The sequence below is a fragment of the Hippoglossus hippoglossus genome, chromosome 22, assembly GCF_009819705.1.
Source record: "Hippoglossus hippoglossus isolate fHipHip1 chromosome 22, fHipHip1.pri, whole genome shotgun sequence".
In the NCBI taxonomy this organism is placed as follows: Eukaryota; Metazoa; Chordata; class Actinopteri; order Pleuronectiformes; family Pleuronectidae; genus Hippoglossus; species Hippoglossus hippoglossus.
Genome location: NC_047172.1, coordinates 7,385,539 through 7,401,577, shown reverse-complemented (window position 1 = coordinate 7,401,577; position 16,039 = coordinate 7,385,539). Strand labels below are relative to the sequence as shown.

Sequence of the window (16,039 nt, the reverse complement as noted above, 5' to 3'; positions counted from 1 at the left end):
TTTGTCTTTATTCATCAGATCAAAGGTTGCAGGGTTGCTGCAATAGAGTCACTATCTTTTTTTAAATAGTATCTATCTACTTCATCGAGGGATTGAAGCTGCGGTTGCATCTTACGGAGACTCACTAGCATTCATGCCGTGTGGGGCGTGCTGCTTTCAAGGTGCGACGCCTTTGTGTTGTAAAACGTTCGACCCGTCTTGAACGTAGCAGCGTACGGTGGTGTTTCTCAGACAGAGGAAAAGAGGATGGGAGCTGCAGAGTGCTGAAAGGAGGCAAACTGGGGGCGAAGCGAGGAGGCAGAGGTGTGTGAGGAGAGCAGAGATAAAACCCTGTTATCCTGTAACAGAGGCCCGATTTGACCTGACCTTGAAAAACGCAGGCGTGCGCTCGCCCGCACACACACGAGCAGGGTCACGGGGCATAAAGAGCCACTGTGTCAGGTCACAGAGCACAGAGACGAGGATAAAGGACTTGAGGGATATGATATGACTAATATGAGGAGTTTTGCAGGCCTTCGGGGGGACTGGCGTTACAGCCAGCGGTGACTGACACTGCTGATCTGTATCACACATCACAGCAGATCACAGCGGAGGGGAGCAGACCAACCACACACATTAAGTGCAGACACAGAACCTACAGTGTTTGCAGAACAGGAAGGAAAACGTATTTATCTAAGCTACGCACGAAACACAAATTCTATAAACTCGCAGACTTTAAATGTCTGACAGGAAACAAGGACATCGTCATTTCGATGAAAATATTCTCTTAGATGTCCGAAAAATTTAAAGATTCCCACTGCCGCTGACTAAACAGTTATTTCTCCCCCTCAAAGAGCGGGTTCAAAGATCAGCACCGTGCAGGATGGGATGCCGTGGCTCGCATGTCTATCAGGTTACACACTTCAAAAGACACGACCAGCGATGAGAGCAAAGGGGCCAAGGATAGGGCCACATTGTCATTCTGCCATTATCACCACTACCAGGGGATGGACGGCTCATCCCCCCCCCGCCCCACCTATTATAATTGAGTTTTTTTTTCTCCTCTATCAACAATGGTTCTGAAGAATATGATCTCTTCCTTTGAATCTTTTGAATGGCTCCAAACATTCTGTTGAGAGGCCAAAGTGTGGAGTTGCCTCGGTCCGTCAGCTCTGGGAATGGTCTGTAGATGGCACTGTTGGCTCAGGCTACGAGTCTGTTGCTTGCATTTCAAAGGAGGAGTAGGAGGAGGAGGAGGAGGAGGAGGAGGAGGAGGAAGAAGGGGAAGAATATCCACTTAAAACTCATCAACTCCGGATCTGAGGGGGGGGGGATTCTTTCATCTATGCTCAAGTGTCATTTGCCAAATATAATCTTGTAACTTCTAATTAATTCAAACTGCGAGAAAAGAATCTTTCAAAATATCACACTTTCCAAACAGAACACATATTTCCGTGCTAAAACTGTTCTTTTTCAGTGGGGGTAATTTAACAGCTCATTATCAAAAGAAGTGTTTTTTTTCCTCCCCTTCTCTCCCCCCCCTCTATTATTCCCTTCACAAATCAACAACACCACAAACTTTATGGTGAGAAGAAAAACATTCTCCGTATAAATATGAAACGGTAAACTCAGACTACCTGAGGAAGAGAACGTGACGGTAATCCGTGACTTTTTAAGAGCAGATTTAAGACGCTGTGACAGAATTGTGTAAGTTTTCTAAATACTGGGAATTCATTGATCTCTGAGAGTTTATCATCATTCGCAATGCAGAGCAAGCGGTACAAGTTTGTAAAGCTACCAACTAGTCAGAATGCAGCAGTAACCTGAAATTCGAGATAAGAGAGTTGCATTCTTATGGTTGACATCACTCAGCGAGCGAGAGAGGAAGCCTGTTGTTTACGGTGCAGGTCTGTTGATGACGGCGGGAGGGGGTAAACGGAGAGATGACTGGAGGTCTGCCAGCCCATGAGAAGCCCCCATGGGAGTCCAAGTGCCGTGATCTATGGCCCGTCTGACTGGTGAGGTCAGACCAGAGAAGCCCTGGAAATGGGAAATTAGCAGCCCTTTGCAATTAGAGCCCTGACCACAGGCAGAAATGGCATATTGCATCACGCACCGGAGACACGTCGGCTATTTGACTGTGAATACTTATGAGACGGCCCGATACCATAAATTTGACCGTGTGAACGAGGAAACTAACAAGAAAAACAAACAAGCACGAGCCGCCTCACCGAGCCGCATGTGTAAAACTGGGGATTTATTTATATAGAAGACAACAAAGATAGTCAGGCAGAGGACGGGAAATGCCCCGAGGCGGGCTGACTGGCCCTTGCCACAGAAGCGGTGTGCGGACACGCAGGGACCCTGGAGCAGCCCTCGGCTCCGGACGAACATGTCTTCACACGGACCTACAGGAAGAACCCGCGCACCCCCACACCTCGCTCATTTACACCACGTCAAGCCAACTCCCGTCTCAACAACAAACTCCATCCCATAAGAAGCCCTTAAATTTTGATGCTCCGAGCTATAACGTGTGTGTGGTGGGGGGGTGCGGGAGAGGGGAAAGAAGTGTTACACCCGGTTTGTGCTGACAGCAGGGAGAGCTGCTGCTGCTGCTGCTGCTGCTGCTGTTGAAGTGTGTGTCCAGGTGGCTGCAGGCAGTCAGGTAGGCAGGCAGTGCCAGCGGTGTGTTAAACACACATGCAGTTGTCTCAAACCTGTCAGTCAGCCACCCTGCGCCACACCGGACCACCGAGGTCTCATACATAATTTGGCTTCAAATGAATATTTTTTTCAGTGTCCTGGCAAAAGTGGTATTTGATGAATTATTAACCTGGTGATTAATTTTTGCATCTGATCTTCTGTCAAGTGAGATAAAAAAAGAATGGAGTTTTTCCTGTGAAGCCAGTTGTTGAAGGGCACCTCGTTCCAACTCCACGCATAAAACTTTCATAAACCGATACAACAGGCACACGCTATTTTCCCAGAGTAACATAAAAAGAAAAACTTACTCCACTTTGAAAGTGGAATCAGGACATACTTCAATAAGACAGACTAAAAGCACCAACATGGCTTTTTAATCTCCGGAGCAGCTTTACGTAGGTGCTAAGGACTGTTAGTGTACAGCCCGGCCAGATGAAGCCCGACAAGCAGAGCCTCTTTGAGATGCTGCTGATGGGCTACTAAGTGACTCTGAATCCACAGAGAGTGACTTGTAAAACATCTCAACAGTGTGACATATGTCATGAACCTTAGCCAAGATGGGACGTTTAGTGGCGCTGTGAGAGCTTGTTCGCTGAAAAAAGCAGTCGAGCGAATGTCAGCGGTGGCCAATCAAACGACTTGGGTGTATATTAAACAAAGCATTGCGATAGTGAGTTCACATAATCACATGGTGGGATAACACTATTCCAAATAAAAATCACAGTAGATTAAAAGCCTTGAATGTCTCTTATATCACATACATACGTTTTTTGCTTTTACTGATTAATGTCATTTGTTCTATTTGCCTTGTTTCCCTTTGCAGTTTTATTTTATGTGGAATTTATGTATATCTGTACATATGTAGGTTTAGTTATAGAAGAATTAATGTCTGTGCGAATAATAATAGAATATATTTTAAATCGCAGTATTTCCAAACATGCACACAAACAAAAGTACATATTTGTAGAAAATACATGTATATACGTTTAAAAGGCTTGTCAAATTTAATCTCTTATGATGTTATATATCCAGAATTGTGCTGCTCTAAGGAGTAAAGATGCCAGAAAAATATTGGTAAAAAGATTTAATTCAAATTACAGAAGCAGTCTAAGAGCCTAAGATGTTCTACAAATTATCCAAATGGCACCTTGAAGAGCGTATTAGGTTTTTAGTTTTGTTGTGATACATAATTTAAAGATGCATCATTAGCTTGGCGAACCCGACCCGTCTCTTTACTAACGCTAAAGAACCAGGTAAACAAATGACGGATGACACAGTCAACGATAAATTACATTACCTTACCTTAGAGATAAACTTTAAAAAGACTATTTTTTTACACAGACCTTATATATGGGCAGAGAGAGATGGATAATGTACTAAAAAGGCAAAGAAGTGAACCAAGTCCAATGATACTGAGCTTCAACTGAACAGGTGGCAGCAATGGAGAAGCCAGGGGGACACATGCTGCTTTGTTGCTTCTGTGTGTAACATACAAAAGAGTCAAATAAACAGCAATGTTAAAAAATCTGAGCTATGCTGTTCAACAGGTTTTTAAATCCACATTTGAAGCAGCATCCACTGTGCTGACAGACACACTCCCAGGTTATGAACATCCCATCACTGTATCTCTCTACCTTGACGAGGCGCAGCAGCTCATACAGGTCCTCCACCTCGTCCCCCTCCGTCTCCCTGTAGTTTCTGCTGGTGTCCAGGCTGGAGCCCTGGATGGTGCGTCTGTATAAAGGCAGGTCCATGGCTTCAGCATACAGATCTATGGCCTCGTGTCCCACGGTCTGGTACATGTAACTGTCCAACTCATCTGCAGCTAAAAAGATGAAAAGAGGTTTGAGTGTCTGATGATAAGCCATTGATCACATTTCTGAGGAAAGGGATGACGAGTTTAATAAAGTCCAAAGGATGTGAGAAAGCTGAGGGTGAATACAAATCCAGGTTAACGTTTAGATTAGGACGACAATTGATTAATCTGAGGATTATTTTCTCAATAAATTGAGTAGTTGTTCTGCCTAAAGATGCCAAACAATGATTCTTTGAGCTGAGGGCGACATCATCACGTTTTGATTTTATTTGATCAACAGTCAAAAACCCAATAATATTGTATTTATTAAAGATATAAGAAATGATGAAGAAGATTTTAAAAGGAACTTGTGTTTCAAAACTACTGAATAGTTTAAGTAGAGTAAAGATCCATATGGGAAAAAATAAAATACAGTATATACTTTTCAAATCAAAATACATATCAACTCCAAAGTACCTCTGTCATTCTGAAAATGTGATAAAATACTCAAATTAATTTTAATTGGAAAGTTACTACATCAAATGACTTATTCAGCTTTCTCACAATTCAATATTTTAGCAATGGTGTCTAGTGACTGTGAGGTCATCAGTTCGGTCCCTCAGACTTAACCTGAGTGGGTAAAATGAGAGAGCATCACTTCCTCATTCCCACCACCACGAAGCCTTTGAGCAACTCCTTTAAAATCCTGATTGCTTCAGAGGAGTCACTCAGTGGCCTACAGATGATGGGGGTGTTGTAAAGAGCAGCTTACGCTATAACTACTGAACCGATTTCCGCAAAACTTGCTGAAGGGGTGGGACATAAGACAATTAAGAACCCATAGTGTTGGCACAAATCAGGACAAAGGGGTTGGATTCAACTTTTCACTTTCTTTTACAATGCGATAGTTTATTTTTTACATTTTCACCAATTTCCCAGGAAATTATTCATGGGTCTTAATGAAATAAACAGACATATCTAGGGGAGTGACATCTGTCAGTGTGTGTGATTTGGTGCAGCCTGAGTGAATTGAAGGGGGCTGTTGGATCTTGATGGAGGTATGCACCCAATCTAGTTTTGCATACACATATCTACATACATAAATCTAGTACATAACTTTGTGCAGTAGTTTGATTCTGCACAGCTCTGAGTTTCCTGGTGTGCAGACGTGCAGCTGGCTGGCCCACATTAAACCCCCCCAGCAGCTCTTCCTCCTCCTCCTCACCTGTGGGGGCAGGACGCAGGTTGGCCAGAGCTACGATCCGGTGGCCGGCAGCGACACACTGCATCATGTTGTAGCAGCTGTCTTTGCCCCCACTGGAACACAGAATGAGAAATAGCCTCAGACACAGGGTAAGGCTGTGCTTCATTGAATCATTAGCATGCAGAACTATGAGTTATCAGCGGGACACAGTTCGCGATGTGGGAGTGTGTGGAGCAGCAGCGTTAATATGCAAAGATAAAAGAACCTGGATAGAGATGCTCTCTTCTAAACAAGGAACAAGAACATCCATAACTGAGATTGAATCACTGCTATGCTAACAAAACTAAAATCACTCCCACATCTCTGAGACAGTTACAGCAAATACGAGGGGCTACCTTATCAACGCGACCACTTTCATCTTCCTACGTTTCCCTTAAGTGTCTAGTGACAGTGCTCAGCAGCAGGTAGAAGGAGGCAGAATCACACCACAACAACATGTGAGGCATGTGAGAGCAAAGCTTCCGGGTTGCTGAAGGACCCCTGCTCTCCGCCGAGACGTCCTCTAAGATGCCTGAGAGAAAAATCAAACACTGAGTTTCTCTTTCTATTTAACTCAATATCAGGTTTTCACCATAATCAAACCAAAACCAAATAAGACTATTGACGAAGCAGATTGTTCAAAGTAAAATTATAATGATTACAAATATCCATAATAAAAACATAAATAAATAAACACAGAAAAAAATCAAAAGTGAAAATAAAAATATATATTTCAGCAACACATGCAAACAACTTTGCAGGCCCAGAGGTCATGTGTGTATTATTATTTTTATTTTATTTCTTAAATTGAACACATATGAAACACTTTTGCATGCTCATTACAGGTGGTGATTATTTTGTATTGATTAAATTATCTATCTATCTATCTAAATTATATGTGAAAGTCACAATTCCATATTTCCTATTCCATATAACACATTCTATACATGATAAATTGAAAAGAGTTTCATAGGAATTGTATTATTTTACATTCGAAAGCAAGAATTTCACATGTTTTCTAACGGCACAAGGCACAAATTTTGAAAAAATGACTTCCTGTACAGTTCTGTTTACTATAATGTAACAGAGTCAAAGTGGCTCTGCCCAGTGATTGTAATGCTGACACTGACATGCATCCTTCCCATCTCGTGTCTCGGGAGAGAGGACCAGAAGTCCACGCTCTGGTATTCACACACACACAGGTTGCACTTTTCCTCTGAGGGAGCCCTATTTCGCTCAGAGGAAAAGCCTTTGATGCTCTTTTTGCTCTCTGTTGTTGTGCCAGAGCAGAATAATTGCACTGCTTTCGTGTGCTTCCCTCACCTTCTACCCCTAAGCAGGCCAAAGGCAACTGATTTTGTTTGAGTGTACAAAATTGAGAGAGACGTCTCTTCATCCCCTGGCTTTCAATGGGTTGCCTTTTTTGTTTTTGTTTTATTCTCCCTGAACGTGTGACACAATCTACAGATGCAGATGAGCACCACTTGTTGTACAGGCAGTACAGACTGAGGTTACTTTTCTAAAGAGTGATTATGATGTCTGAAGAAGAAATAAAAAATGTCATGTGTTCAATTTTCTTTCTTTCCTTGTTCTGTTGTTTGATCAACTCCTCCTTTCTTCTTTTAATATATTGATTTATTCTATTTTATTTAACATGGATATGTATCATATTATCATCATCATCAATGTGGCTACAATAAAAATCTCAATTTACAGACTAATGACTAGACTAAATGTATTTTACTGATATAAATAATATTCACCCTCAGTCACTGGGCAGACAAACCTAAACACAATAAATAAACAAATTAATTTGTACGATAAATATCTGACAACATGTTGGAAATTTCATTTGACAGGACGAGTGATTTTTCAAACTGTTTCTCGGCCACGTTGGTTTGAAAAATGTCCTTGTGCTGGTGTGTTGGCGAGAGCAGGACACGTCCCCCTGGGTCTGGTTGTCCTTCAGTCTTGTAAACTCATTAATATATCACCTATGTTTTCCAATTTTGCGGGTAATACTTTATGAAACAGCTTCACCGCCCCTGGTAATTTCCATTAAAACCCCAGCCCATAGGATATGACTAATGCCAATTTTAGTCACTTATCAGTTTTAATTCATGTCGTTTATTTCCCTGACAAATAAAGAGGTGTGTTGTTCCGTTTTTATTTGTGGCAGCGTTTTTGCTGACGTAAAAGAGCGTTTTATGTCCATATTGTTGGTGCGACGGGAATAAAAAGTGTTGATGGATAGCCCAACTGAGACACAGCCAATGGACGTGAATATGAGACGCATAAATATGAAAGCGAGGTAGCAGGAATCAAATGACACCCTTGGCCTTTTCTTAAAGGAGCATGTGCATATGACAGGTGATTTACACAGACACACAAACTAATTTTTGCCGCACAAGGACACAAAAAGTTTGGGGCGTAATGAGAAACTAAGGCCTCAAATCACAGGACGATAAATTGAGTGTCAGAACAGGCCAGCCAAGGTTGCACGCTGAGTGGCCAGAATAAACTACAAACACACACACACACAACAAACGCACACACGCACATTCACTTCTGTTCCTTTCAACAACATGACAAAGCAAGTACATTTGCTGCACAGTGCATCGTGTACACATCTTTCTGAACAGATTGGGGCTATTTGCAAAACATTTGTCAGCAATGTGTCCAGAGAAAAAGAGAATAAAACAATAAAATCTTTAATTCTTTTTATTGGTCCCACATGCAACAGTAAGCAGGCACGGTTTAAAGCATGCATTGCTATGTTTGAATGTACGATGGTATGTATGATGAAGAATTTCGCCAGTATGTTCAGATGAAATCAAATTTGTCAACAGGATTTTTAATTCTCAGTTTGACAATTGGGTGTTTTAGTAACAAGTTAATACTCATCGGTATTGTATATTATTCAATTGCACTCCATTGTATTTTACTTTAGTTATTGAAAAACCTTTATTTTATTCACAAGGAATTTACTTAGGTACAGTAACAAAGTAAATGTACTTTATTACATCCCACCACTTTATAATCATGGACACAAACTTACTCAAACTACAACAGTTTTGTTTGAATAATCTTTGGAATGATTCTCCATTAAAAGAGATGCTAAATATTTAGGCATAAATGTGCAGCTGAGCTTCAAATATCAATATGTAAGACTTCATTCTGTGAGAGACCTTTAATGACATGAAAATCAGAAGAACGATGGCAGCAAACTTCACAGCAGTAACCTCAAATTCCTCTCATTTAACTTAACATTCATAACTACTGTCAAGGATAACTTTCTGCGACAGCTCGGGCCAACTTGTATTATTTTTCCGACTCCACAAATCGAAATTGAATTTAACTGTAATTTGGATTTAGGTCAGAACGAAGCCACAAACATGGAGCAGAGGACACAGAGGACGCGGAGCCAAATTAAGCTCTTTGCCTCCAACATCCCGTCGTCCACTCTCCATGCATCTTTTTCCCCCTCTGGACTTTACAGTCAGAGTCAGAGTCAATTCAAATCTTTGAGGTTTTCTGCAAAAGAAACATTCTTCACTGTGGCGCAGTGAGCAAAACAGAAAACTCTAATTCCAGATGAAGTGTAATGAGGGCAGATGACAGCCAAATGTTATCTTAAGATAGTGATAAATTTGCACTCAAGTGAGCAATGGTTTAAAGCGGCCCTGCGTATTCTTAACTTTCCTCCTCTGGTGTTGCCTCCATCAGGGGCTCATTTTCCAAAGAACTATCAACGTAATGATACCTCTTTAGGGCCTAACCACATCCAAATCAGTTAGTAAACAACCCAAACGGGGATCTGTACACATTTTTACAGACAATTAACTGTTATCACGAGGGGCCCAAATGGATTAGTAGGCTCATTAATGTCTGAGGCTAATCGGTCCTTGATTGGAAATGTGAGAGAATGTGAAATAAAGTCGTGGTTTGATCCAAATTGTGTTTGATCATGGCACCATCCGTAACAACAGTCCCAGTCTGCAAACAGTAATTGAGTTTTTTTTTCTCCAAACCCCCCCCCCAATGAAAATCTGGCTTTCTCCCTCTCTGGGTCCCTTTTGGCTAGACTACATAAACCATTGAAATGGATCGTGGCTCATGGGCTGCTGCTCTTTTGTGAAAGCTCTGAGATCATTTAGCTGATGCCTTTTATTAAATGATACATATTTCTCCTCAGAATTATGCCTTTCAGATTCATTTCAAAGTGGTGATGCTGATTCAGAGCTACTTGTATTTATTACCTCCACCAAAGGGGTTGTGTTTCCCCGCTGTCCATTATTTTGTATGTTTGTTTATAAGCAAGATTCATCAAAAACTATAACTAATGTAACGAGTAACTCAATTTCCCCTGGACTCCGTAGTCAAAGGTGACATTAATAATTTTTTTTTTTATTCTGATCTTCTATGGCTCTGAAGGGTCTGCATTCCTTTAATTTTAGTGCATTGGACATAAACTAAATTATTGGACAAATTAGCTTTTTGCCTGATGGTGGTGCTAGATGGAAAAGTCAGAGGAATCACCAACGTTCCAGTAATTCATCCTGAGAGGCGAGGCTTCCACTAGATGCCACGACTCTTCACTAAAAGCCCCAAATTCCGTCCTGCTGGTGGCTCTAGAGGAAAAATGGTGGGTTTGCCAATGTCAATAGGATTCGTTCTCTGGAGGCTGTGCACGTCTGGCCTCTGCAGTCGTTGTTGGAATATTTCAGTCTGGACCAAAGTGGAGGATCAACCCACCGACCAACAAACAGTAAGCGTTCGTAGAATCAAGAAATTATGAACTTTGAAAACACAGCTTTTGGCTCATGAGTGATAAAGTGTGTGTGTATATGAATCCTTTATAGTATGTATGTATGATACTTAACTATGAGCTGATTGAGAAAAGCTCCACATTTCAGGATTTCAGAATATATAAATAAAAATAAAAAACTCTGCGACCTTTCCAGCGCTATTCAGGAAAATCAACTTTCCAACGTACAAACCAACTTATCATCCCCAAGTACAAATGTCATTTCCTGAATATTTCTCCTTGATTTGAAATTGTTTTGCCCTCCCCCCGGCGTCCAAGAATCAAATCATGGCTTCGGTGGTTGAGGCTTGTGAAGCTCCGGCCAAGAGGATGTGGTCCATTAAAGTACGGCCACCATTCCACTAATTATGAAGCAGCCAAAGCAAACTTGCACGCACTGCTATCACCTGACCCAGCCGCCAAACTCTCTTCCTCCTCCAAGATCTTTAGTCTAATGGTTTACAGAGAGACGATGATCTTGGTAAAGCCAAACCACTGGACATTTGGCCCTAACTGCTAAGAAACACAAATCCAGTGATGAAAACTATGTACAGAGGAAAAGTACCCATAGTTTTTTTATGGTCAAACCCACATTTACTAAAGCATTTGCTCACATAGATCAAATTTAATTTATCAATATTTCAAGTATAATATTTTGGGGGTTTGCAGCTTATTATACTGGTAAATAAATATCGCAAGTGAGTATCACAATAGCCAGTGTGTGTAATCTGTTAATTGTCCGATGGGATGTTGGAAGTTGCTCATCTGCTTTCTGATATACAATCCTCGGACAGTTTCCCTCTCATCTGACAAACACGATCCTAATCCAGGAAATAGCCTGCAATCAGAATATTGGACCTGACATCAGAGGTAGCCACAGAGGCGATTCCCACACACCCCTCCCACAGCTTCAAAGGTCTTCCTGGGCCTGTTATGGGTTTCCCCCGTGATGAAGTGTGACACTCCACAAACACAAAAGCCCCAGCTCTCTCGTGGGTCTCCTTTGCTTTTCTTGGATCACTCTGGTCCAGGCCGATGCCAAGTCGACTTGGCGGTTGTCAAAACGGGCCCCATATCTCTCCCGAAGAGTGCGTGTGGGGTACGTGTGTGTGCCGTCTGGGTGTGTGCATGCGTGTGGTTATGTGCGGAGTGTGTGTGTGTTTGTGGACGGCCCCTGCCACGGTCGCAGGGCTGCATGTGTCTGCTGTTTCCACCTTGAAAATTATGTAACGTCCATCCATAATCAAAGCCACCACCTGCAGGAGTTACTGGTTTTTCACATGAAGTCTCCAGAGACAAATGATTTTCTTTCCTTACACCGGAAAATTAAATATAATCATTTCCATTTTATTTTTTTTCACCCATGTGATAATGCCATTCTCAAACATATCCTGCTTCTGGTTTTGACTGCGGTTTTTGCTTCCTTCATTTTCAACATTAATCACCCGTCTTTCTTCTTTCCTCGCGTTTTCGATCCATCGTCCCCTCCTCTCTCTGCCCCCACATTTTTCTTTCATGCGTCCACTTACCCTCCTTAGTGGTCACTTGTTCCCCCCCCCCTTTGCAGTAAGACGTCACCTGTGCTGTGCTGAATAGCCGGCCGCAGCTTTTAAGCCAGACCAGCCAGCTCGGTGCCAGAACACAGCGAAACTCAGGTCTGCCATTTGTCTTGTGGTTTTTGAGTTGGGGATATTTGTCTAACGTGCTGTCCAATGTCAACACCGGCTCTAAATACCCTTGCTGCTGCACGAAGTGGGTTTCCTCGGGGAGGATGGGGATTGATTCAGGGGCTGGAGATGAAATGCAGGGAGAGGAGGGAGAAGGAGGACGGTGGAGGGATGAGCATTGAGGAGAAAGGATATCGATCAAGGCAGATATTGTGTATATGTAGACGACAAAAGGAGAAAATCATTAAAAGACTGAATCAATCTGTACATTAAAATCTTTCTCAAAATAAATCCTGCCTCTGCCCACATTGCCAGCTTGTGGGTTTCTCCCCAGCCACGGCGTGTACACAGGGGGTTAACCATTCTAAAGCGCTGACAGGCCCGGTGTGAAAGATGGCCTCCGATCATTCAGAACCATTTCTAAACCTGTGACTAACCATAAATAACAAACAAAATCCAAGGCCTCCCACCAGCATTAACACCGGCATCGCCAGATGAGAAACTGTCGGCGAGATAGGAGATGACCTCAGGTTTACGGCCTAAAACCTGTTGATCCTGAGCGATTGATTGTCACCCTAAGAGAGAGCGCCCGCCTCCATCAATCCCCCCCCCCACCCACCACCACCACCACCGTCTCAGCAAGAACGAGATGAATTCTGGCAGCGATTCCGCCATGAGAAGCACATCAGTGGCCTCTGCCTTGTCTTTTATGAGGAGAAGTCCATACACTGGGCCCAATATTCCTGGTTACTGGAGTCGGGTGATTAAAGTGTATAAAAAAGGGGGCAGCACCACTAAAAGGCAGTGATTTAGTGAGCTGTCGCCTCAGTTCAGGCGGGGCGACAAGTTCAAGTCCCCGCAGGAGGGCCGTAATGAAAATGAAACAAGGGGCGAGACGGCGTTAGGCAGGACAGGCTGGAGGGTTGAAGGGTCGCCGAGGGGTCGGAGATGTCGGTGGGACAGGGTCACCTGGGGGGTGATGAGGATGACGATGATGCATGGATTCAGATTTTCTTGTTTGTATACGCAGGTTACCTTCAAAAACTTTAGGTCCACTAACTTATTTTGGGACCACACATTTTTTTAACGCATTCCTGCGGTGACACATTGAGCTCCAATTTCCCTGTGGTTATACAATCAACAATCTCAGTCAACATATCATCATTAAATGCGACTGTAACTGTGAGACTGTACTGAAGACTTTTCCAGATGGTGTGTTAAAAGCTGCAGCTTTTAACCTCAGCTGCCAAAAAGGACATTTTTAACGACAAATTAGACCATAACTACATGTTTCTTTTCACAACTTCCGTATTTGTTTATGATTTGTCTGTTAGATTTGACTTTCTCATGATAAAGCTCATGAAATCAGGGCTTTTTGGCAGCTCCAGTCTTCTATCAGCCTTCCTAAAGCTCAGAAACTAAGATGCTACATCTCGTTTGTTTAATCTGTACAAAGGCAGGGGGATTTTTTTAACTTTGGCCCATAGACTGTATGTAAAGAAGGCCCCTCCACTTCCTCCCCATATTCAGAATTGAAGCCAAAATATTCTGGATACCAATGCAGCCATCTTGCACATTTCGAGCCAGAGTCTGTGCAGTAGCAATCAGGGGATGTGGTGGCTAGTTCCCACCAATCACGAGTCAGTCTCAGCTGTCAATCATGACGTTTGGCCCTATTTTTGTAGCATCAAATAATTGATTAAAACCAACTTACCAAGAACTACATAGTTTTCTACGTTGATTTGAGAAAAATATATTTGACCTGTACTTTGAGATTTTAGTTTGGTACATGTCCCATCCCCAAACATGGAGGAGATGGGGTTTATGACCTATACTGCAGCCAGCCACCAGGTGGCCATCGAGGTGTTTTGGCTTCACTTTTGGGGAGCAGTCATGTTGTCCATGTTTTTACACAGTTGAGGCTTTGGACAGAGCCCAGGTGAGGTGTTAGTGTTTCCAGTCTGTATGATAAGTAAAGCTAATCTAAGCTAAGCTAAGCTAAACTAAGCTAACCGGCATCTGGTTGTGGCATCATATTCACCAAACAGGCATTAAAGTGCACGGGATCAGTGTCTTTCTTTGAACTCAGGTAATAAAGTGAAAAATGTCTAACTGTTCTGTCATCCAGGCCTTAAGTTGTGTTGTGTTGTGTTGAGGTGTGTCAGAGTTAACACACTTCCAGTGTTCTCGGCTGAAAAGGAGGGATTACTGAGTCCCTGACCTTCCACTAACCTCGACCTGACCTTGTAAAAAAAAAAAACCCTGACCCCATCGTTTCCAGCCTTACAGGATTCATCTGCTGGCCTGGCTCTCATCTGTGGGAGTGGGGTTTGATGCCTTCAAGTACCAGCGAGCTATAAAAGACACATCCTGATGGGCCTTCCTCTGTTGTGTTTAATAGCTGTCTGTACACCCCCCACCCCCCATCCTGACCTCCGCCACCACACCCACCCTCAGCCTCTGAACTGGCCCTTGGCTAACCCTTCATATCCAGGGTTCAGGGTCAGGGCAGCAGACTCCCAGCCTGTTGGGCGGTTGCCCAGAGGAGCTGATGCAGCTGGGAGCAGCGGGAGGGACACAAGAGACCCGGGGAACCCAAAAGAGAGGAGAGAGGCCGCAGTGTGTTTACAGCATCTTAAATTTAGGGAGGGAGGGAGCCCAGGCTTACACGGAGCATGACGAAGGAGCGGTGCAGTGTATAAATAAGTGTCACATAAAAAGAAGTGTGTGATTCTTTCACTGCCGTCTAACAGCTGAATGGACACAGAAGAAATGTGCATTAATGCCTTTTCTGGTGCAGTTCAAGAAGTCAACCGCCATTTTTTCCCAAGTTACTAACTTCAGATACTAACTTCCATTGCGATGTCATGAGATCTTACTTTAGATCCAAACACCTGTAGATGAACATATCATGAAAGACACATAACTAGAATGGCACTTTCCTCCGCTGAGGCCCAACAGCCCCGTTAGATTCAATCAAGCTTCTCCAAATATCACACACTTGTTCATATTAGTTCCCTAAATATATTTGAATTTTTTCCATTAAGATCAGTGAATTATTCCCCTGGGAAATGGTGAAAACCTTGAAAAACGTCCTATCTTGGGATGTTAAAGAAAGTGACAAAACATCTCTGGATCCGCCCCCTGATATGGATTCGTGAAAATCTGTTAAATATGATATGATGTGGTGTTTTATGGAAAATATAATATATATAATAAGTGGGCTACGTGTCCTTGTATGAATTTGAGTGAGCTAATTCTATTGAAAACTACTCACTTCCACAGAAGGAAGTCTCTCCCGGCCCTGAGAGCAAAGATTCAAGAGTCTGGTATCTGCTTCTTCCTGCTGGAGAACAAAGAGCACACCAAAGTCTCAACACACACACACACAACCACACACACACAAACACCACACACCCACAACACAGACACACACACACACACACAGAAACACACACACACACACAGACACACACACACACACACACACTTATCTAATATTTTTGGATTGCTTGCGTCTGTATCAATTTATGTCTGTACGTCTTTTTCGTTTCCTGTGGAAATGAAACGCTATTCAGCTGTTGTTCTGACTCGTATTTCCTAAGCAACTCTGACCAAGTGGGCCGACACAATAGATGTGAATCTGTTGAGGAACGCATTTTCGTGGCGAAGACACCCACGATACAAACAATAACATCCACAGAGCCCACTTCCTGAAACAAATTCTTTGGAATAACAAACGCCGGCTGCTCACGGCTCTCTGATGGCTTAATTTTTCACTCGGTGTAACTTGCTAATTTTTACAGCTCAATGTCCTCCACTCAGCCTGTATCACTAAGTCATAA

At 42.8% G+C, this 16,039-nt stretch overlaps 1 protein-coding gene across 1 annotated transcript in view; it reads right to left on the bottom strand.

The window, feature by feature from the left end:
* dph6 (diphthamine biosynthesis 6) overlaps positions 1-6,224 on the bottom strand; it is a 60,123-nt gene extending 53,899 nt beyond the window's left edge. The window contains 3 exon segments of the mRNA XM_034576450.1: positions 4,317-4,501; positions 5,703-5,794; positions 6,077-6,224. Coding sequence (XP_034432341.1) covers positions 4,317-4,501; positions 5,703-5,794; positions 6,077-6,099 — 300 coding nt within the window. The 5' untranslated portion in view covers positions 6,100-6,224.
* Between the last annotated feature and the right edge of the window lie 9,815 nt (positions 6,225-16,039).